We start from the raw sequence: 22,215 nt of genomic DNA, 5'->3' as shown, positions 1-22,215 counted from the left end.
CTTTGCTGCGTTTTGCGCTCTTCAATTGTCTATTAGTGTTGTCAATTCGTATTTGTTTACCCTCCAAACTGGGTATGAGACTTACACAAAACCGGGAAAATAAGTGAAATTAGCGTATCTATATGTAGTAAATATGCATATTACAGCAATTTTATCATTACTGCATTACTATGACAACTAGAATTCATCGAAACAGTTTGTAAATGCATCGGCGTATGTGTGACGCTCCACTAGATTGGCAACGATGAGTAATTTTTTCCTTGCGTCGTCTGCTTGTAATATACATCCGAAATATTTGTAATTTTCGGGTTAATTTGGTTGCAAAAAAGGGATAATAGACATGAATTAAATAAACATTTTGAAGTAAAGTTGAAACAATAATGAAGTAAGTAAAACAATTAAGGGAATAAAGCTTTGCATCCATAATCAGTGTTGTCGTCTGCTGCTCGTAACTGTGTTTGCGGAGTGAGTACTTAGGAACCAGGAACAACAATGTGATTCAAGTGCAATGTGGAGTGAATTAAGACCAAAATGTGTATAATTACAATCAAATAAGCACTGTGGAGTTTCAGTTGTGATGGCAGTAAGGATAAAACCACCGATTACAAGGTAAAAATGAATTCAGTTCAAACCATGACCCCGGGAATAAAAAGTTTCATACTTTCACTAATATAGGCAACAAAATGTTGTTTTATTGTGCTGATTACAACTGCAATCTTGAGTAAGATCAATAAACGTTACATATATACAGTGGTACCTTGACATACGAAAGGCTCAACTTACGAAAAACTCGAGATACGAAAGCAAATACGAAGATTTTTTTGGCTCTACATATGAAAATAGTTCAGGATACGAAAGGTTGTTGCTGTAAAGTCCCGAGATTCACCCGGACCACCGATAACAATTTGAAAACTTGTGCGCCGCCAACTCAGTAGACTCGCCACCATCCTCCCGCTCTCCCATTGGTTCCTGATGCTAGTCACCACCATAAGATCCTGCTCTCCTATTGGTCAGCATCTCTCCCATGATCCCATCGTGCATCTACGTAGCGGCGTGCTTTTTCGGCCACTCGGCGGCATCATCGGTATCGTAAGCATGCTGAATTTGTTCTTTCTATACTATTTAGTTTATTAACATAAATTCGTTAGTGATTTCGTTGTAGTACTACTTTATCGTGTTGTGTGAGAACTTTACTACATAGTATACGTACTACATAACTTAATTACGTACAGTATACTATACGTAGTCATGGGTCCCAAGAAAGTTGAAGTTCATGGAAAGAAGAGGATGCTTTCTTTGGAGACAAAAATGGAGATAATTAAAAGGTATGAAGCTGGTATGCAATTGAGTGTGATCGCCAAGGAATATGGCTGAAATCAGTCGACAATAGGCACCATCCTTAAGCAGAAGGATGCCATCAAAGCAGCTACACCTTCCAAGGGCGTGACTATTTTGTCTAGCAAAAGGAGCCATGTGCACGACGAGATGGAAAGGCTGCTTCTTGTTTGGATAAAAGACAAAGAAATCGCTGGCGATACGATAACCGAGACGGCAATCTGCCACAAGGCCAGCGGTATTTCCAGCGATTTGATTGCCCAGGCCAAAGACGACGGAGGAGAAGGGACATCGACGCCAACCCCAGAGTTCAAGGCTTCTCATGGGTGGTTCGAAAAATTCCGTAAACAGACAGGCATCCATTCGCCGGTGCGGCATGGGGAGGCGGCCAGCTCGGACACGAAAGTGGCTGAAGCGTTTATTAAGACATTCGATGAGATGACAATCAAGGAAGGCTACAGTTCTCAGCAAGTCTTCAACTGTGATGAGACTGGCCTTTTTTGGAAAAAAATGACTCGTCGGACGTACATCACGCAGGAAGAGAAGAAGCTACCTGGGCATACGCCTGTGAAAGACAGGCTTACGCTCGCACTTTATTTGAACGCCAGTGGGAATTGCAAGGTGAAGCCCCTACTTGTGTGTCATTCGGAGACTCCTCGAGCCTTCAAGGCCCACAAAGTGCTTAAGGAGAAGCTTCCAGTGATGTGGAGGGCTAATGCGAAAGCCTGGGTAACGAGACTTTTGTTCACCAAGTTTCAGCCCAACAGTGAAGAAATTCTTGGAAGAGAAGTGCCTCCCTCTGAAATGTCTGCTGTTGTTGGACAATGCCCCTGCTCACCCTCCTGGCCTCAAGGAAGATATCCTAGCGGAGTATTCTTTTATCAAGGTTCTTTATCTTCCGCCTAACACCACCCCTCTCCTCCAGCCCATTGACTGCAAGTGATATCGAACTTCAAGAAGCTGTATACGAAACATCTTTTCAAGAGATGTTCCGACATCACCGATACCACAAACCTCACCTTGCGTGAATTTTGGAAGGAGCATTTCGATGTTGTGATATGCATCTGACTCATCAATCAAGCTTGGCAGGAGGTTTCTAGGCGAACCTTGAATTCTTCGTGGAGGAAACTCTGGCTTGATGCTGTATCTGTCCGAGACTTCGAGGGATTTGACGAGGGCGAAGCTGGTGCTGCAGATTCAGGAACAGTTGACGATCCTGAAACTGTTTTGCAACCAGATCTTGACGAGATCGTTGCACTCGGCAAGTCCATGGGGCTGGTCGTCAACGAGGACGACATCAATGACCTTCTCGAGGAGCACCAAGAGGAGCTTACGACGGATGACCTGAAGGAGATGGAGGCCATGCACCATAACGTCGTTCAAGAAGAGTTCTCTAGGAGCAACGAGCAGGAGGAGGACGACCCAATGACTACAGCAGAAATTAAGGATGCGCTAGCTGCTTTTCATAAGGTGCAATCATTTGTAGAAAAGAGACACCCTGAAAAGGCTTACACAGGTCGTATGCTTGTGCAGTTCGATGACGTTTGCCTGAGTCGTTTCAGGAACATTGTGAAAAGTAGGCAGAAGCAATCTTCCTTGGATAGTTATTTTTTAAAGAGGCCTTTAGTAGGAGTAAGCAAAAAACAGAAAGTTGAAAGTGGTGAAGAAATTGAAATAAAAAAAAAAAAACAAAAAAAAAAAAAAAAAAAAACGAAAGTATAAAAAAGTAAAAAAAAAAAAATTAAAAATCAAAAAAGAAAAAAATTTAATTTTCAGTTTTTTGTAAAGTTAAGTGTTACAGTTTTGTTAATGTGTTTCGTGAAGTTTAGCTTATGTTTCCTGACATTTTTTAATGTGTTTCGTAAAGTTAAGTGTACGTACTATAAGAAGTTTTTTGCTGTTTGTCCTCCTCCTCTGTCGCCACTTTCGGAGATAGCCTCACTCGAAAGGTAAGGTTCCACATTTTACTACATACCATATGTGCATACGTACGTACGTATTTCTTGTATACCATGTACACTAATACATTTTATTTACAGGTACGTACATATTAGTACTAGTACGTATTAAGTTAGGTATTGAATGGTCCAAATTGTTGTAGTATTTCATTGTTTATTGGTCAATTTAGCTTTATTCTAAAATTTACTGGGGTGTTTTTGTAGGGCTTGGAACGGATTAGGCATTTTACATGTAAAATGCGGTTCAAGATAAGAAAAGCTCATGTTACGAAGGCCGCCTCGGAACTGATTAATTTCATTTGTCGAGGTACCACTGTACGCTAACATTGTTCAAATGAGTGCTGGGAAAGATGGTGGATTGTCCGTGGTTAGACTGGCCAGCCTCACGATTGCCGCCATATTGGATTTCAAAACTGCCTTGAAAACATATTTTACAAAGAGCGTCACATGTTTATTTTTGTTCATAAGGAGCTTTCATGTATCACATTATGTTGACAATACTTCAATCTTGTGAATGGTATGCTTAAAGTAGTAATTGTATTCTTGTTTCACCAATTAAATATCGAGTGAATAAGGCCTGGCCAGAGTGATGACGATGGATCGTCCATGATTGTTTACCCTAATGTGAAATACATACATTATGCAAAATTTTATTGGTAATTTTCCTGTAGCTATGTTAGGCGAGTATAATAGGGTTAGGCTATACTATATAGCTAGGCTAGTCTAGGTAAAATGAGAAACCAGCTAACTAGCCTATGGTGACTACCATGGCCTGCTCCCCCGCTAGTCGGACCGGACCCGGAAATACTCACTAATTTTTGCATATTTTTTTTCATCTTTGTCTTTTGTGTATCTGTATAGTATTTGCTGTCTTTTACTTATGTTTTCACATTCTCTTTTCAACAGCATCTATCATTTGGATCTCAGTCTTATGCCTATCTCCATTTCTTTTTTTATTAATCTTCCATTTTGATGGAAAAAATCATTTCAAGTTGTTGCGCATTCCTTAAATTGTTCATAAAATGAAAAGTCACCCAAATAGTCTTAGTCTTGTGGATGGCTAGGGACTTCCTTGTATTAAGGAGCAAGACTTATCCAGGTATAGAAGTTCTTTGCATGTCTTTTGCATTGATTACATAAATATTTGTTTTTTCTCCCTTGTACTTCTCTACTAGTCTCTGCATTTTATAAATAGTAACCAGAACTTATAGTTTATTAAGGATTATATGGCTAATTTTTTTTACGTTAGGAAACTGAGCTTTCAGATTATGATTTATGTTTAATATTGATTTGTTTATTAGGAAACTGAAAGATTTGATTGAAATAATATAACAATGAGTTTCATTGGTTTTCCCTCCTATTTCATTACTGAACAATGTATGATTTGATTCCTAAATTTTAGAGGACTACTATGAGATTCAGGGCCTCTGTAACACGGTTTTTTCGCAATAACTTTTTATCTATGCATTTCACAAATATAACGCTTATTCAGAATACACATTATATCTACACATAAATTTTGACTGTATTCTGCATTACGTAGGTTGAATAGATTTGGTACTAATAATGTAAAAGTGACTTTTTTTGAAGACGGGCCAACTTACTCAGAGAAAAGGTTTCGAACGCACTCGTTACATAACTTATAACAGTATTTCTTCCCTCTTTCTCAATGGATGATTGGCTATACGTAACGAAGGCTAGACCTCTGGCGACAATGACATAAAAATGTAAATACAAGCAAAGCAGTACCCCTTTTTGAACTCTGAAACCTCTCCACTGATAATCGTCATAATGAACAAACCAACAAAATATGTTAATAAATACAAAAACACTTGGATTATTAGTCTAACTCCAAAATAAGTTTCCTAAGAAATTACAGTCTACTTTATAAGTCACAATCAGATTGACAAGATGTAGGGAATAGTTGGTAATTTTCAAAAACATAGTAGACAAGCTTGATTTGATAACTGCTATATCCAATGTCAAGCAATTTTTATATATTGGCTATCTACCTATTTACTAAAAAAGAAAAAAAAATAGCCGTTACCATATTTTGGCTTTGAACCTTCAACAGTAATTATCGTCAGAATGATGACTTCATGAGGCTCCACCCACTCTGGCCTTGTTATCATTCAGGATTACACTGAAGGCTATCATGGGCATTGTTGGATTAGAAAATCTAACTTTTGGCTATAAAAACTCATTTCTCGAGTAGTTGCAAGAAGTGCTAAATGATCCTCAAGGATCCCAGCAGTTGGCCTAAACGTTTAATTCATGTAGTATATTACTGCTATTACTACAGTAGTATTACTACGCAAGCACAGATACCCCACCCACATCTATGTATCGTTCAGCCATTCATAAAGTCTTTGTCATAGCCACGGGCTTTTTCTTGACTGTAAAAAGTGCCAATTTGTAGACAAATGCAGTTTGCAACCACGGGAAAAATTTCCAAATCCTGTTAGCCATTATTTGACTGCTATGGGTTTCAGAACCAATGGAATAAGGTGAATGAGTTTCTGTCTGATGGATGGGCGGGGCAACATTTCGTCAAATATTGTTTACCTTGCTTAGGTAATGAATGGTTTTCGACTCTTGGCTCGTAATCATTGGCCATGACATCAGCTGGATAATTTTTACTCTATAAAAATTAAAACTATCAGGTTTAGGTCATTCATAATGCTGCCAAAATTTGTGTGTGGTTGTAAAATATACATGTCAACTTTCAGCTACATCCGATGCTTTGATAAGGAGCAAAGTCCAAAAAACTGTGTTACAGAGGCCCTGAATCTCATAGTAGTTTGGCTTTAGCTTCAAATTTCTATGTAGTGTCCACACAATTAGACTAAATTGTACTCTTGATTAGGTTTTATTCCTGAAAAAATCTTTATTATTCATCAGGAGCTTTTTAGAGCAAAACAAGAGGCCAGATGGACGAGGCTTAAAGGAAGTTCGACCAATTACAATTAATGTTGGAACAGTGAATACAGCAGATGGTTCGGCTACTGTGCGCATTGGTCATACCAGCGTGTTATGTGTGGCCATTAAAGCAGAATTAGCAACTCCAATGCTTAGAAAACCAAATGAAGGTTACATCATTCCCAATGTAGAACTGTATCCATGTTGTTCGCCAAAATTTAAGGTATGGTTCTATAACCTAATTTTTTTTTATGAGAGGGATGTATGAGAGACATGTGACCATATATTAATATTTTGAAAGTTTTGTTTTAACCTAGTAATTTTATCACAAATTCATATGTTTCTATTACAGATTATAATTATTTGTTTTTCTGTAGTATTTATGAGAGGAAGTATTGAATATTTCTGTTGATGTACAGTGATGGAGTTGAAGAAATCCCTTCCAAGGCTGGTCCCATATAATTGCGGGATGGAGGAAAATGTAAAGTAAATGGTATAACGAGACGAGACCATTGAATTACACTTTTTGGCAATGTTCTTTTATTTCCTGTCAGTGCCTACAATTCATATCTATGAAATTTTGGGCCTCATGGATCTATGATTGCCTTACTACAATACTTTTGTTTACTGATCTTTTACTACTTAAGTTTAACAAAGGCCTTGGTTCCCTGCTTCATTCTTGTTTTATGAGTAGGCGCTTTTTGTATTCTTCTGTACCTGTGTCAGTGTGAGTTTTTCTCTTCTTGGAAAGTAAATTGTTCTTTCCTGGGAGATAAATTTTGTTCATGTCATTGATATTTTTATTACTGGACCTAAACATATTCAGAAAGTCTTTTGTTTTTATATGTTTGACAAAAAGAAGAAAATATGTGCATGAGCTTGTAATTTAGGTTAAAAATTGCATTAGTTTTCATACAAACATCATTGCTACTAAAAAAACTCATTTTATAGTAGATAGTATAAAATCAGTTTCCTGATTTACTGATAAGTAAAGGTACTGACATTAGTCATTTCCTTAGAAAGTATTGTACGTATGATTTTTTCTGAAACAAAACTTTTAGGTAAAGGATGCTATTATACTGGCATAGAGAACACTCAGACATTCTTTTTGCTTTATCCTTGATATATGGCAGAAATTTTAGAGTATTTTTGGTTCTTCAGGTTGAACTCCTAGGCTTTTGTTGTCTGTTTGGTTCTTCAGGTTGAACTTGTAGGGTTTTGTTGTTTGGTAGGAAACCCAGTTAGCTATTGTAATTACTTTTGATTTAGTCTCATAATTAAAATTATTATTATTATTATTGTTATTATTATTATTATTATTTATTTATTTATTTTTTATTTTATTTAATTTTTTTTTTGCTCTATCACAGTCCTCCAATTTGACTGGGTGGTATTTATAGTGTGGGGTTCCGGGTTGCATCCTGCCTCCTTAGGAGTCATCACTTTTCTTACTATGTGCGCCGTTTCTAGGATCACACTCTTCTGCATGAGTCTTGGAGCTACTTCAGCGTCTAGTTTTTCTAGATTCCTTTTCAGGGATCTTGGGATCGTGCCTAGTGCTCCTATGATTATGGGTACGATTTCCACTGGCATATCCCATATCCTTCTTATTTCTATTTTCAGATCTTGATATTTATCCATTTTTTCCCTCTCTTTCTCTTCAACTCTGGTGTCCCATGGTATTGCGACATCAATGAGTGATACTTTCTTCTTGACTTTGTCAATCAACGTCTGGTCTATTTGCATGTATCACCCTATCCGTTCTGATACCATAGTCCCAGAGGATCTTTGCCTGATCGTTTTCTGTCACTCCCTCAGGTTGGTGCTCATACCACTTATTACTGCAAGGTAGCTGATGTTCACAGGCTCCAGTGGAGGGCTTTTGCCACTGAATCATGCCTCTTTTTGTACTGGTTCTGTGCAAGTGCCGGACATTCGCTTGCTATGTGGTTTATGGTTTCATTTTTCGTATTGCACTTCCTACTTATAGGAGAGATGTTATTTCCGTCTATCGTTCTTTGAACATATCTGGTTCTTAGGGCCTGATCTTGTGCTGCTGTTATCATTCCTTCAGTTTCCTTCTTTAGCTCTCCCCTCTGTAGCCATTGCCATGTGTCATCGCTGGCTAGTTCTTTAGTCTGTCTCATGTATTGGTCTGTGCATTGGCTTGTTGTGCCTCCTCTGTTCTGTCTGTCTCTCCTGTCTCTGTGTATTTCTGGGTCTTCGTCTACTTTTATTAGTCCTTCTTCCCATGCACTCTTTAGCCACTGGTCTTCACTGGTTTTCAGATATTGACCCCAGGCTCTGTTCTCGATGTTGACGCAGCCTCTATACTTAGTAGTTCCTCTCCCTCCTTCCTTTCGTGTTATGTATAGTCTGTCCATATTTTCTCTTGGGTGTAGTGCTTTGTGTATTGTCATATGTTTCCTGGTTTTCTGATCTATGCTGCGGAGCTCTGCCTTCGTCCATTCCACCATTCCTGCGCTGTATCTGATTACTGGCACTGCCCATGTGTTTATGGCTTTTGTCATATTTACGGCATTGAGTTTTGACTTGAGTATCGCCTTGAGTCTCTGCATATATTCTTTCCTGATCGTGTCCTTCATCTCTTGGTGTTTTATATCCCCTCCTTCCATTATTCCCAGGTATTTGTATCCTGTCTCATCTATGTGTTTGATGTTGCTCCCATCTGGTAGTCTTTATCCCTTCAGTTCTCGTTACTTTGCCTTTTTGTATGTTGACTAAGGTGCATTTTCTATTCCAAACTCCATCCTGATGTCCCCAGATACAATCCTTACAGTCTGGATTAGGGCATCTATTTCCGCCTTGATGCTCTTACCATACAGCTTGATGTCGTCCATGAACATCAGATGGTTGATTCTGGTTGCCTGTTTTCTTTTCTTGAGTTGGTACCCGGCATCCATCTTCTGTAGTACTTTTGTCATGGAATCATGGCTACTACGAAGAGTAGTGGGGACAGTGAGTCGCCCTGGAAGATCCCTCTCCTGATATTAACCTCTGCTAGTCTTATTCCAGAGCTTGTAAGTATTGTACAGGCTGTCCCCGGGTTACGACGGTTCCGGCTTACGACGTTCCGAGGTTACGACGCTTTTTCTTAAATATTCAATGGAAAATCCGTCCTGGGTTACGACGCTTGTTTCCGAGGTTACGACGCTGACGCTTCCGATGCTCCGAGTTAACGACGCTTTTAAAAAAACGCATGCTATGATAAAAATCCTTTATAGTTTAGCACAGTATATAATAAAAATATGTTTTTGGTTACATTACAACAAAAATTTTGAGGTTATGATGATTTTTGACACTTTTTTTTTTTCGTATTTTTTGAATTTTTTTAGTGACACCGCATATGCGGAACTAGTTTGCGGGCGAATGAATACACTAGCTTGGGATGCGCAGTTTAAAACAGTCCAAAAGCACAAATATAATGAAAAATCATTGCTTGTTTCCAGTACATAATTAAAAAAACTAAGTTTCTGGTTAGATTACAACACAAATTCCAAGGTTACGACGTTTTGTTATAGCTTTTTAACGATACCTCATATGCAGAACTAGTTTTTGAGCGGAGGTGCATAAATAATTAACGCTATTAAACTGTATGGTAAATTGACCGAACAACGACCTCGGACGGTCGAGGGACGCCAAGCGTAACAATACGAAAGGACGCCGCTTCAATCGCGTGTCTGCCTGAAGTTCAGTCGGTGTGTGCTAAGACGTTGCTGAAATTCCTTGCCATTTTTGCAAATTTACAATGGCTCCTAAACGCCAAAGTACTTCCTCCGATGATAGTTATCCAAGAAGAGGAAGGTACATCACGATGGGAGGTCAAATATGACGTGGTAAAGCGTTCGGAGAAGGGAGAAACTAACACCGAAATAGGCCGTTCTTTAGGCTTGAGCAGGACCACGGTGGTAACCATTGTGAAGGACAAGGAACGTATTCTGAAGCATGTTAAGGATGCTGCACCGATAATTCACGGTGATAAACGAGAAGCAACGTAGCCAGAGCATTGTTGAAATGGAGAAATTGCTCATGATCTGGCTGGAGGACCAGAACCAGCGACGTGTTCCGGTGAGCTTAAGTGTGATCCAGGAGAAGGCTAGAGCGCTGCATGAGGCAGTAGTGAAAAAGTTTGGCGAAGGCAGTGCTGGTGGTGAATTTTCCGCGAGTAGAGGTTGGTTTAACCGTTTTAAGGCTCGTGCAAATTTGCATAATGTGAAGCTGCAAGGTGAAGCTGCTAGTGCTGATAGCGAAGCAGCAGAAAGTTTTCCAGGTGGTTTGGCTGAGATAATTAAGGATGGTGGTTACACGGCTGACCAAGTCTTTAATGTGGATGAGACTGGATTATTTTGGAAAGAATGCCAAATCGAACGTACCTTTCCAAGGAGGAGAAGTCAGCACCTGGCCATAAAGCTGGAAAGGAGCGACTGACTTTGCTGTTTGGGGCCAATGCAATTGGTGATTTGAAACTGAAGCCCTTGCTGGTGTATTTGGCCGAGAATCCCCAGGGCTTTCAAGGGCATTTTCAAGAGTCAACTCCCTGTGATTTGGAAATCAAACAAGAAGGCGGGCTTGGGTTACCTTAATGGTCTTCGAAGATTGGTTCAATGACTATTTCGTGCCAGCAGTGGAGCGGTATTTGACTTCGAAGGGTCTGCCTTTTAAGGCCCTCTTAGTCCTGGACAATGCCCCTGGTCACCTTCAAATTTGAGCGACATGCATCCTAATGTGAAGGTGGTGTACCTCCCACCCAATACCACATCGCTGATACAGCCAATGGACCAGGGAGTAATAGCTAATTTCAAGGCTTACTACCTTAGAAGGACCATACGTTTTGCTTTGAGGGCCATAGAAGCTAACAAGGAGTTGACACTGAAGCAATTCTGGAAGGGCTACAACATTGCTGATGCAGTGAAAAATATTGCAAGTGCTTGGGACGAGGTGAAGACGACCACTTTAAATGGGCCTGGAAGAAACTGTGTCCACAGTTTGTGCACAGTTTTGAAGGCTTTGACCAGGCAGAAGACGTCGAGACTGTGAAGAGGAAGATCGTAGGGCTAAGCAAGAGGCTGAAACTAGATCTTGAACCTGATGATGTAACAGAGCTGCTGGCTTCCCATGGAGAGGAATTGTCTGCAGAGGACTTACTTGAACTTGAACAACAAATGATTGAGGAAGAGGAGGCGGCACCAGAGCCAAAACCCAGGTCATTACTGTGAAAGGCGTTGTCAGAGGGTTTTACTCATCTGGAGAGAGCCTTGGCTTCTTTTGAGGCAGAAGACCCTAACGTTTCTAGGTTTGACAAAATCAAGAGAGGAATCATGGATTTGGTGACTTTCTACAAGGAGACCCTGAAGGAGAAGCAGACGAAGAGAAGTGTGCAGTCCAGGCTTGACACTTTCTTTCACAAGTCTCCAGTACCACCACCTCCCACTCCTAGTCCTGGTAAGGAATTCTGAACTGTTTTACTAATTTATGTGTTTACATAGTGTACATATTAAAATGTGTTAATTTTTTAATGTAACAACTAAATGTAAGAGTAAATTGTAACTTCATTAATTTTCATCATTTGTAATTTTATTGCAGAAGTGGTGACAGTTCCAGATCCCCCTGTACTACCTGTGACAGTTCCAGATCTCCCTGTACTACCTGTGACAGTTCCAGATCTCCCTGTACTACCTGTGTCAGTTCCAGATCCCCCTGTACCTGGACCCTCTGTATCAGCCCGCCCACCTGTACGTGTACAATCAGGTAAGCAATTTCATTTTTCTCATTTTCATGTTGGAAATTGTTTACACCCTACATACATACGTACACTAACTTACATAGTGGTACAATGTGTTTGATGTTGCATAACCTTATTATTTTTTTTTTTTTTCATTTCAGAAGACCCCTTTGATAGTGACAGTGACCCAGATGACCCTGAGCCTTTCCATGGTTTTGATGCCTCGCCCTATACATCAGGTAAGGAATCCTTAACAAATTTGTATAAAATGTTTTATAAATTGCTAATAGAAATTTTATTTAAAAGTGTACATATGCTACAATTACATCCACCTTATATATATTTATGTACCCTATCATTCTTTCCAGATCTAGATGTTCCCTCATCAGTTGATACGAGTATCACCTCTCCAGAGCCCAAATCGTTGATACGAGTAGTATCACCTCTCCCAATTCCTTCAGGTAAAAGAATTCTTCATTTTTTATATTGAACATACGTATTACACACTACATATGTCAAACAGTAATAACATGTGCAGTAGTTTACAGTAGTAGTAACTATCATTTTATATATTTTTTATCATTCCAGACTCCCAAGCACCTGCCCATCCCACTCCATAGCCCAGCCACCCACTCTCATGTACCATATGGCCATCCCAGTAAGCAAGCCACCACTAGAATTTGGTAAGGACATTTTTTTTATTAATGTTTTATTATTACATATGTTAATAACCATGTTATGTATGTAAACTACATACTATAATTCTATGTACTATTACATTACATTCCAGACTGGCATGCACCTGTGACTTACATAAACCAGACCTCTACATAGCCTACATGTCTTCATTTTGCTGAAGTAAGGAATTCTCAGTTGTGTTTAATGTTTGCATACGTACAATAAATTTTGTACACCTAAGTGGTTACATACTGTCCTTTAATATTAATTCTTCATTCCAGACTGCCCATCATCCTAGCCTGTTATCTGTGATAAAGCACACTGAAGTTAGGTTTGGAATGCATCCTTATCATGAATGCTCTACACCTCCACCTCCATCTCCCACAACCTAGGTAACAGCTTTGAGACTCACTAAAAGTTGGTAAGTTATGTAAGGAATTTCTAAATTAAGTTTTATACTACGTACATGTTATATGTGATATTAAACCACCCTGTATGGTGCATATTACTGTATGTAACTTACTCTGCATAGAGGACTTACTGACAAATTATTTTTTGTACATTCCAGAGTCCCCTGAATGATGTAGGCTATGGGGCCACATAAGACTTTGTCCATCCAGGGTTTACATTGAACGACAAACTTTAAACTAAAGTAAGGAATTAATTAACATACATTAACTCTTTTAGTACTCTTGATATATCTACAGTAATTAACATATTGCATTCACAACTTTCTGTAGTGTATATTTTGTACACTAATTTTGTTACCTTTTCCTTCCAGAACCAACACTTTTTTCACACAACTCCAGGTTGTTACTAACAAATTACTACAAGTGTCATCAAGGGATAACTACAAGTAGAAGCACCATTTTTGGATGGAAAAAACCCTTCAGGAAAGTATAACGTTATCACATGTAACATGTAGTGTAACAAAGTATGAACACTAAGGTTTTTTAACATACAGTAAGTATTACATACGTACATAACTTTTTTTTACAGGAATTTCCAACCAAGTTTGATTATGTACATACATGTTATAAACCACTGTAACGTATGGTTACTGGTATGTAACTTACTAAACATACATACATGACTTAACTTTGATACTTTTTTGGTACATTCCAGAAACCAGGACCCCCTCCATGAGCAGGCTATGGGGCCACATAAAACTTTGTCCATGGTTACTACATAACATAGCACGACAACTGTAAACTATGTACTACTGTACTAAAGGTAAGGAATTATATACATAGTAGTAAACATACATTAAGTAAGTTTTATACGTACATACTAAAAAAAAAGTGACCAAGATCTCTCACATGGGATAAGTGATCAGGTCCCTCATGGAATTACATACTGTACACTCCCTGCTGACAGGGGGTGTAGACCAATCATTTACAATATGCATACCAGTTGATATTAAACCGCTGTTTGGTGCATATTACTGTATGTAACTTACTATGCATAGAGTTACTTACTGACAAAAATTTATTTTTTTTTGTACATTCCAGAACCCCCTGAATGATGTAGGCTATGGGTGGGGCCACATAAGACTTTGTGCATCCAGGGTTACATAGCACGACAACTTTAAACTAAAGGTAAGGAATTAATTAACATACATTAACTAAGTTTTATACATGTTATATATGTTATATTAAACCACTGTATGGTGCATATTACTGTATGTAACTTACTATGCATAGAGTACTTACTGACATACTAATTATTTTTGTACATTCCAGAACCCCCTGAATGATGTAGGCTATGGGGCCACATAAGACTTTGTGCATCCAGGGTTACATAGCATGACAACTTTAAACTAAAAGTAAGGAATTAATTCACATACATTAACTTTTTTACTCTTGATATAACTCAAAGTAAGGAATTATAAAACTAAAGTAAGGAATTAATTAACATACATTAACTCTTTTACTCTTGATATCTATAATTTACATATTGCATTCAGGACTTTGTGTAGTATTTTGTACTAATTGTGTTATACTTTTACCTTCCAGAGCTACCAGACTGGGATTTTAGTGTACTCCAGGATCTACCAAAGGATTACATACTACGTAGTACAGTGCATAATAGTGGTTTAGTGTATAATCTAACCTAAGGATTAAGTGTAGTACATTGTGCTTTATAGTGTCACAAGAGTTTAATAAAGAAGTTATACCTTCAAGAACCATCCTTTGCCATTGAAATAACCACACTACACATCATGCAATACTTGCATGTCACACAGGTAAGGTCTCTCTAACTTTTTCTTAGTAGGCATATTTCCAAGTGTCGTTCCGGCTTACGACGATTTTCGGCTTACGACGCGCCTCAAGAACGGAACCCCCGTCGTAACCCGGGGACTGCCTGTATTCCAGTTGCGCATTGTATTTTTGAGGAAGCTGATGGTGTTTTCCTCTGCCCCATATATTTTCAGGCATTCTATTAGCCATGTTTGTGGTATCATGTCGAAGGCTTTCTTATAGTTTATTATTATTGTTATTATTATTATTATTGTTTTTTTTTTTTATTATTATTATTTTTTTTTTGCTCTATCGCAGTCCTCCAATTCGACTGGGTGGTATTTATAGTGTGGGGTTCCGGTTGCATCCTGCCTCATTATTATTATTTATTATTATTAATATTATATTTATATTATTATTATAATTATTATTATTATTATTATCATTAAATAATAAGATTCTAATTAATTAATTATAATTATAAATTATAATTATAAATTTATAATTATAATAAGAATAATAATATAATAATTCATAATAATAATATAAATAATAATAATAATAATAATAATAATATTATTATTATTATTAAAGGATATTAGTTTATCCAGACCTCTGAGCCTAATAAAGGCTCTTCTCAGGCTGGTTATAATTGAAATTAGTTAGTACTGTACTGTGTGTGAATACATAATATCTAGTTATTTTGTATCATTATGTAACTGTTTGTGTGGTTGCATCATAGCAGCAGTAATATTGCACAATTCACTGGTTGTGGCCATAAGGGTTTACCTTGTACAGTATATTTCTTGCTTTTGAATAGTACAGTATGTTATTTGATTAACATCACTATGGATGAAAACCACCTCAGCTGATGTTTATGTTGAAGCTGATATCACTTACCCTGACTCACAAGGTTTTTTGAAGAGATTCATTGTTTTATTCAGGGATTTACAGTAATGTGTTTTTTTTCAGGCTGGGCCTCCCGGTGAGAAAGCGATAGAAGCAAGTCAGTTTCTTAAGAATGTCATTAAAAGTGCAAATTTAGTGGATTTAGAAGCGTTTTGTATCAAACCTAACAAGGTAAGTCAGGTTGTTTGAAAGTTTTTTTTTTTTTCCTATGAAGAACATAGTAGAAAAGAACCCATTTGTTATCTTAACATATGTACCATATGTAATTGAGGGAAAAATATTTTCAGCTGCTCATCATTACTTCGAAATACTGTAGTATACGTTTAATAAGGGATTTGTTATTCTTGAAATGCATTAAAAGAGCTGAATTGGGAAGAAAGGGAAGCAGAGAGTTGTGTTGTGATAGATGGGCAAGGGTTGCAACACTCAGAATTCCAGTTACCTTGGTAATACACTGAACTGAGAAACTGGAGTCGAGAGGGGAAGAAAAAGAGAATGGGAGTTAGATAGCTAAACTACTGGTAAATAAAAATGTCCTGTTAGTCAGTATACTTTGCTGTCACGTTTTTAAAGTACTGACAAGAAAAAAATAAGTGGGAAATTTTTTGTGGCTAACGTCGTAAACACATTTAAAAATAGATTGAGATTGCAAAGTTTGAGGAGGTTTGAATATGTTAATCAGAAAATCAGTAGATATGTCAGTAGCAGGGGGAAGACTTGCAGGAATGCCCAGAAAATCATGGAGAAAAGGGGACAGATGAAGACCTAGACCTGGTGAGAGTTCTCTCAGAATAACCACAACCCAGAGGAGGTTGGAGAGAACTACATGTTTAACCCCATAAAGGGAAAGGCTGATGTTAAATAGTTGATGATGATTAAACATATGAAAGTTAAAATGATCATCATTAGAGAATGGTTCATCTTCACCATTAAAGAAAATTTCTGAGGTTAAACTGTTGATGATGAGGATGATTGATCATTATATGAAAGTTAAAATTATTATTACAGTATTATAGAATGGTTTATCCTCATCATTAAAGAAAACTTCTGGAATCTCTTAGGGCTAACCCAAGAGTGTTTGCTAGTAAGAGTACAGTAGTTCAGTTGGTAGTAAGCATTTATGAAGTTAAAAAGTAAAGGTAGAGAGAATTGCACTTGATGCCAAACGATGAAGCTGAGAACCTTCAGATCTGCTATAGAGTCATACAGTGCACACTGAAAACAACAGCCTCTTTGTTTCTGCACAACATGAAACTATTTTCTTTTGTAAAGGAAAATAAGAATAAAGAAGCTGAATAGGAAATATTTTATGAAACCTTTTGAATAAACCACATTTTATCAGAAAAACAAGTATAGTATTGTAGTTCACTCAGTATTTGTTAAAAAAAATCACCAACTGGTTTTTAAATGTGTTTCCCTTTGACTGTTTGGTGACAGTATGGAAAGAATCCCATTTTTTCAGGTAATTGATTCTTGCTTAATTCCATCACTCTTGTGGAAACCTGCTATTGATAACACAATAGTTGGCATTTGTTCTATGGATATCCTGACTTGCCCAAAGGTCAGCTTGCTAATTAATTTCAACTTGTTTATCTGTGTATCGACAGTGTTGCTTACTTTGGACATGTCCTTCTTGCCACTGGTATTTGTTGTATGTGAGCTGGAACTTTCTGTTGCCAGTGTACTTCTCACTTCTCACTCCATGCATTAGTTGGGTATCTGTGAAATGTGGTTTAGATTAAAAAAAAAAATAGCATTTGCTAATTTACAGACTTGTGTTTTGCTTGATTTTCACTTTTTCCAACCTAGTGATTGCCATTTTATTGCTATAACGTGGAATTCATGTGGCATCATATATGAGCTGCATATGGCTGATGCCAATAGCTGCTCATTTCATTATGGATTCTGCTATATTGACCTAGAGAGTCAAGGCTAATGATAGAAAAATGTACTGATTTTAAGATGTTTTCAACCTTTAGGGTTTTGTTTATTGGAGTAATGCTCCTTAACCATGCAGTAGGCTTAAGAAATAATGTTTGCCTCAATTAAAAGTTTTCTTTCTATTTTGATTCAGATGGCCTGGTGTCTTTATTGTGATGTTGTATGCGTGAATTATGATGGAAACCTGTTAGATGCTGCTCTGATATCCTTTATTGCTGCACTTCAAAATGTAAAGCTACCAGAAATCAGATATGATGATGAAACTGAAAGAGTTGAAGTCGGCCTGGAAAGGAATGTACCTGTTGCGCTGTTGGTAAGATTAATTCTTTACCTCCTCTAAGAATATTTATGCTCTTCTTCTAGTTACAGTAGAGATCAGTATTTTAAAGTTTATTTAGTTTGTCTTAATTATTAATGTATTTGCATACTTTTGTATCCTGTAAAGTATACTCAAGGAATTACAAATAACAGCATTAAAGTTTTCCTCTAGGCACTATTTTATAGAATTGTGCCTATTACTTGCTGCTTTTCTGTAAATTAAAAAAAAGTTCACAATATGGCATTTATATGCGTATATATATGCACCACGTTGTACTTGAAGATTTGGACAATTTATATTAACCCTCTTACGCCGATTGGACGTATTAAATGTCGAGTCAAAATGTCTCCCGTATGCCGATTGGACGTATCATACGTCGGCTCAAAAAAGTTTTTTTAAAATTTCGCGGAGAAAATACTTATAGGCCTACCAGCCGAAAACTTTTGTATTACGCGCTGGGGATGCTGGGAGTTCACGGATCAAGGCGTTGTTTTGTTTACAATCGCTACGCAGGCGCGCAAGCGCGAATTTCTTTCTTATCGCACTAAAAGTATCAGTGACACATCTCTGAAATTATTTCGTCACTTGACATAATTTTTGCACCATTTAAATTATCCTTTACATGAAGTATTATATATGAAAATGTGCGCAATTTCATGTAAAATACAACAAAAAAATACTCATGATTGTAGCTTTTATCAGTTTTGAAATATTTTCATATAAATAACGATAAGTGCAAAAATTTCAACCTTCGGTCAACTTTGACTCTACAGAAATGGTCGAGAAACGCAATTGTAAGCTAAAATTCTTATATTATAGTAATATTCAATTATTTGACCTCATTTTGCAACAATTAGACGTCTCTAGCAATATTTTCGATTTATGGTGAATTTATGAAAAACTTTTTCCTTACGTTCGTGCGATAACTCTTCCGATAAATTTTTTCGTGCGATTGTCCTAATGTTTGCACCCTTTTAATTTGCCGTTACATAAAGTTTTATATATGGAAATGTGCGCAATTTCATGCACAATACAACAAAAAACAACCCATGGTTGTAGCTTTTATCAGTTTTGAAATATTTTCATATAAATAACGTTAAGTGCAAAAATTTCAACTTTCGGCCAACTTTGACTCTACCGAAATGGTCGAAAAACGCAATTGTAAGCTAAAACTCTTATATTCTAGTAATATTCAATCATTTTTACCTTCATTTTGCAATGACTTGGAAGTCTCTAGCAAAAATATTTTCGATTTATGTGAATTTATGAAAAAAAAAAAAACATTTTCCTTACGTTCGCGTGGTAACTCTTCCGAAAAAATCAGAATTTTTGTGTGCGATTGTCGAAATGTTTGCACCATTTATAATTAGCTGTTACATAAAGTTTTATATATGAAAATGTGCGCAATTTCATGTAGAATACACCTAAAAATGATTGAAGGTTGTAGCTTTTCTCTTTTTTCGAAATATTTGCATATAAATTACGATAAATAGAAAAAAAAAACCACGTTCGGGAGGGTCAAATTTGACTCTACCGAAATAGTTGAAAAAACGCAATTGTAAGCTAAAACTAAAACTCTTACTGGCCATAGTAATATTGCCATCATTTTTCTTCATTTTGAAACAAATTTGAAGTCTCTAAAACATAGTTGTGATTTATGGTGAATTTTTGAAAATATATTTTACCTTCACTCCGTGCGGCCGATTCGCGGCCACAAGTCTCCGAAATATGTACATTGCATTATCCTAATATTTGCTCCTTTTCATATTAGCCTTTTTATAGAGTTTCATATATCAAAATGCGCAAATTCATGAGAATACAATAAAAATAATTGAAGGTGTAGCTTTTTCCATCTCTGAAATATGTGCATATAAAAAAAATATATATAAAAATTTCGACATTGCTGGTCAAATTTAACTCGTCCGAAATGGTCGAAATCTGCAATTCTAATCTAAAACTCTTACAATATCGTAATATTCAATCATTTGTCTTAATTTTGAAACAAATTGGAAGTCTCTAGAACAATATTTAGAATTACGGTGATTTTTGAAATAACATTTTTTTACGTCCGCGCATTAACGAATTCGTACATCATTTTGTGGATAATATTTTTCCGGTGTTGCTTTAACTGTTTTTACTATGTATTATATATCAAAAGGATTGCAATTCAGTGTACAATACAACGGAAAAAAAGTAACTCGTTAGCTTTGACCGTTTTTGCACAGCGTGATTTGATCAATTATCTATGATTTTTTTTTTTTTTGCTACCATATATCGCATTATTTATAATGATAATGATATTATTTTTCATTTCTGATGATTGCATACTAAACTTCAGGCAATGAAAAAAAATGAGCCAAAAATGAACTCTTAATCTTCAAAACTAAGCGCGCTGTGATTTTTTGAAAAAATTTTTTTTCCGCTTCCCACGCTCCACGCTCACTCCAAACCGGCGTCCGGCATACAGGAGAGGTTTTGATTTTTAGGGCTTTGGCGTAAGAGGGTTAAATTTGTAAATGCAGTTTCTTTCATATTTTCTCAATATTGCACACAACTTGTTAAAACAAAATTTTTTGATAGATAGTGCATAGTTCAGAACTATAAGTTCAAACAAGATCACCAGAAAAATTTAAATATGTACTGTATTTTAATATAAGAGTGAATAGCTATGAAAAATATTTTTCAAGAGATGAATGAGAGAACTTTGAGTCATTACAGTAGTGGTAGTAATGCTTTTTAGTCTGTGCCAGGTCATTGTATATTGAATTTCTCTTTATGATTCATGATATTTAGATTAGAATTTTGAAGATTATATTTAGCTCTGTTTAAAAGTAGAACTTTGGTTTTTTAACAATGATTCTCTTCTTTTTATGGATGTGTAGCTATATCACCATTTACTTGACAAAAGCTTTTTCTGAAAAATGCAAAACATAGAATTCAGAACAGTTGTTCTCCTGGTCATTCTTACAGCTACATTTTTCTTTTCAGGCAAACCTGTGTCATCAACATTTACATATAACAATGAAAACATACCATGTAAGTATATAGGTCAAGCATTGGGTTTATAGCAAGTCTGGTCTTTGGAGGGCACTGTCTTTGTGTACCTTGAATATATTACTTTCCACTGTGCTTAATTTTTTTCATTTCCAGTTTTTATCTGATATGAAAATTTATCATTTATGTCGGCTGTAAGATTAGGGCATTCATATTGGTAAACTTTAAGATAATGCTGTACTTCGCTGTTACCTTGTGATGAGTCCTGTTTTGATTATATGGATGTAAGGGTACATTTCTTAGGTAGTCATTTTATCATTTTTGATCCCGGTACTATGGGAAGGTAGTAATGGAAGAGAGTGATTTAAAAAGTAAGTTTGCTGACATTTTTGAAATGTGTTTACCTAGCGGTTTTTTCTCATTTTTTTAATGCAATACAATGAACCTATTGGTAATCTCTCATTCAGAGTATATCTCGTGAAACTAAAATGTATAAAATAAATTTGACAATTTGCAATTCCATTATAATGTTTTTAGGTTCATTTACGGAGAATTGCTGTTGCCAGTCAGAGTGGATTTCTTAAAATATGCGTTTATATATTTATTTATGTGTTAATGTTCCTCTGCAGTCCTTCAAGTCTATTATTTTTCCAGCTAATGGACCCAACATCTGAAGATGAAGACCAGGGTAGAGGGGAGATAACAATAGTCTTATTAGAAGATGGAACAATGTGTACAATCAATAAATCAGGAGGACAGCTTCTTACACAGGAAACTTTGGACAATTTTGTCACCCTTGGAAAGGCACAAATAAAAATTGTTAATGATTGTATTGCTAAAGCTTTAATTGAGAGAATGGATGAGTCTTAAGGCTATTAAAGGTTTTGTAAATAATTGTTATCATTTATATCCTTTTACAATTTGGCAAAGGACTGACCTGGATGTAAGTGGTAATTTTATTGTACTGTTACTGTAGGCGTTGCTAATCTTGATTTAGTACAGTATTCTGTAAATTTATTGCAGAATTAGGAGGCACAAAGAACATTCTGATTTTGATATGTTTTTTGCACAATATTGATTACTGTAATTAAATTTCAACTGTGATTACTCCTCAGAAAAACTGCAATACTTCATGCTTTCATCCATTTTGAAGTAGAAGTCTTGCAATTTCTAATTGTT

At 36.5% G+C, this 22,215-nt stretch overlaps 1 protein-coding gene across 1 annotated transcript in view; it reads left to right on the top strand.

Annotated features, from left to right (window-relative positions):
* Positions 1 to 21,930, top strand: part of LOC135196322 (exosome complex component RRP43-like) — a 29,869-nt gene extending 7,939 nt beyond the window's left edge. The window contains exons 2-7 of the mRNA XM_064223072.1: positions 6,195 to 6,435; positions 15,846 to 15,953; positions 17,857 to 18,036; position 20,268; positions 21,031 to 21,082; positions 21,675 to 21,930. Of these exons, the coding sequence (XP_064079142.1) occupies positions 6,195 to 6,435; positions 15,846 to 15,953; positions 17,857 to 18,036; position 20,268; positions 21,031 to 21,082; positions 21,675 to 21,906 (814 nt within the window). The 3' untranslated portion in view covers positions 21,907 to 21,930. The remainder of the gene's footprint in view (positions 1 to 6,194; positions 6,436 to 15,845; positions 15,954 to 17,856; positions 18,037 to 20,267; positions 20,269 to 21,030; positions 21,083 to 21,674) is intronic.
* Positions 21,931 to 22,215: the final 285 nt, after the last annotated feature.

The sequence above is a fragment of the Macrobrachium nipponense genome, chromosome 23 (assembly GCF_015104395.2).
Source record: "Macrobrachium nipponense isolate FS-2020 chromosome 23, ASM1510439v2, whole genome shotgun sequence".
Lineage (NCBI taxonomy): Eukaryota > Metazoa > Arthropoda > Malacostraca > Decapoda > Palaemonidae > Macrobrachium > Macrobrachium nipponense.
Note: the sequence above shows the minus strand (reverse complement) of the source record. Positions and strands in the feature narration are given on the sequence as shown.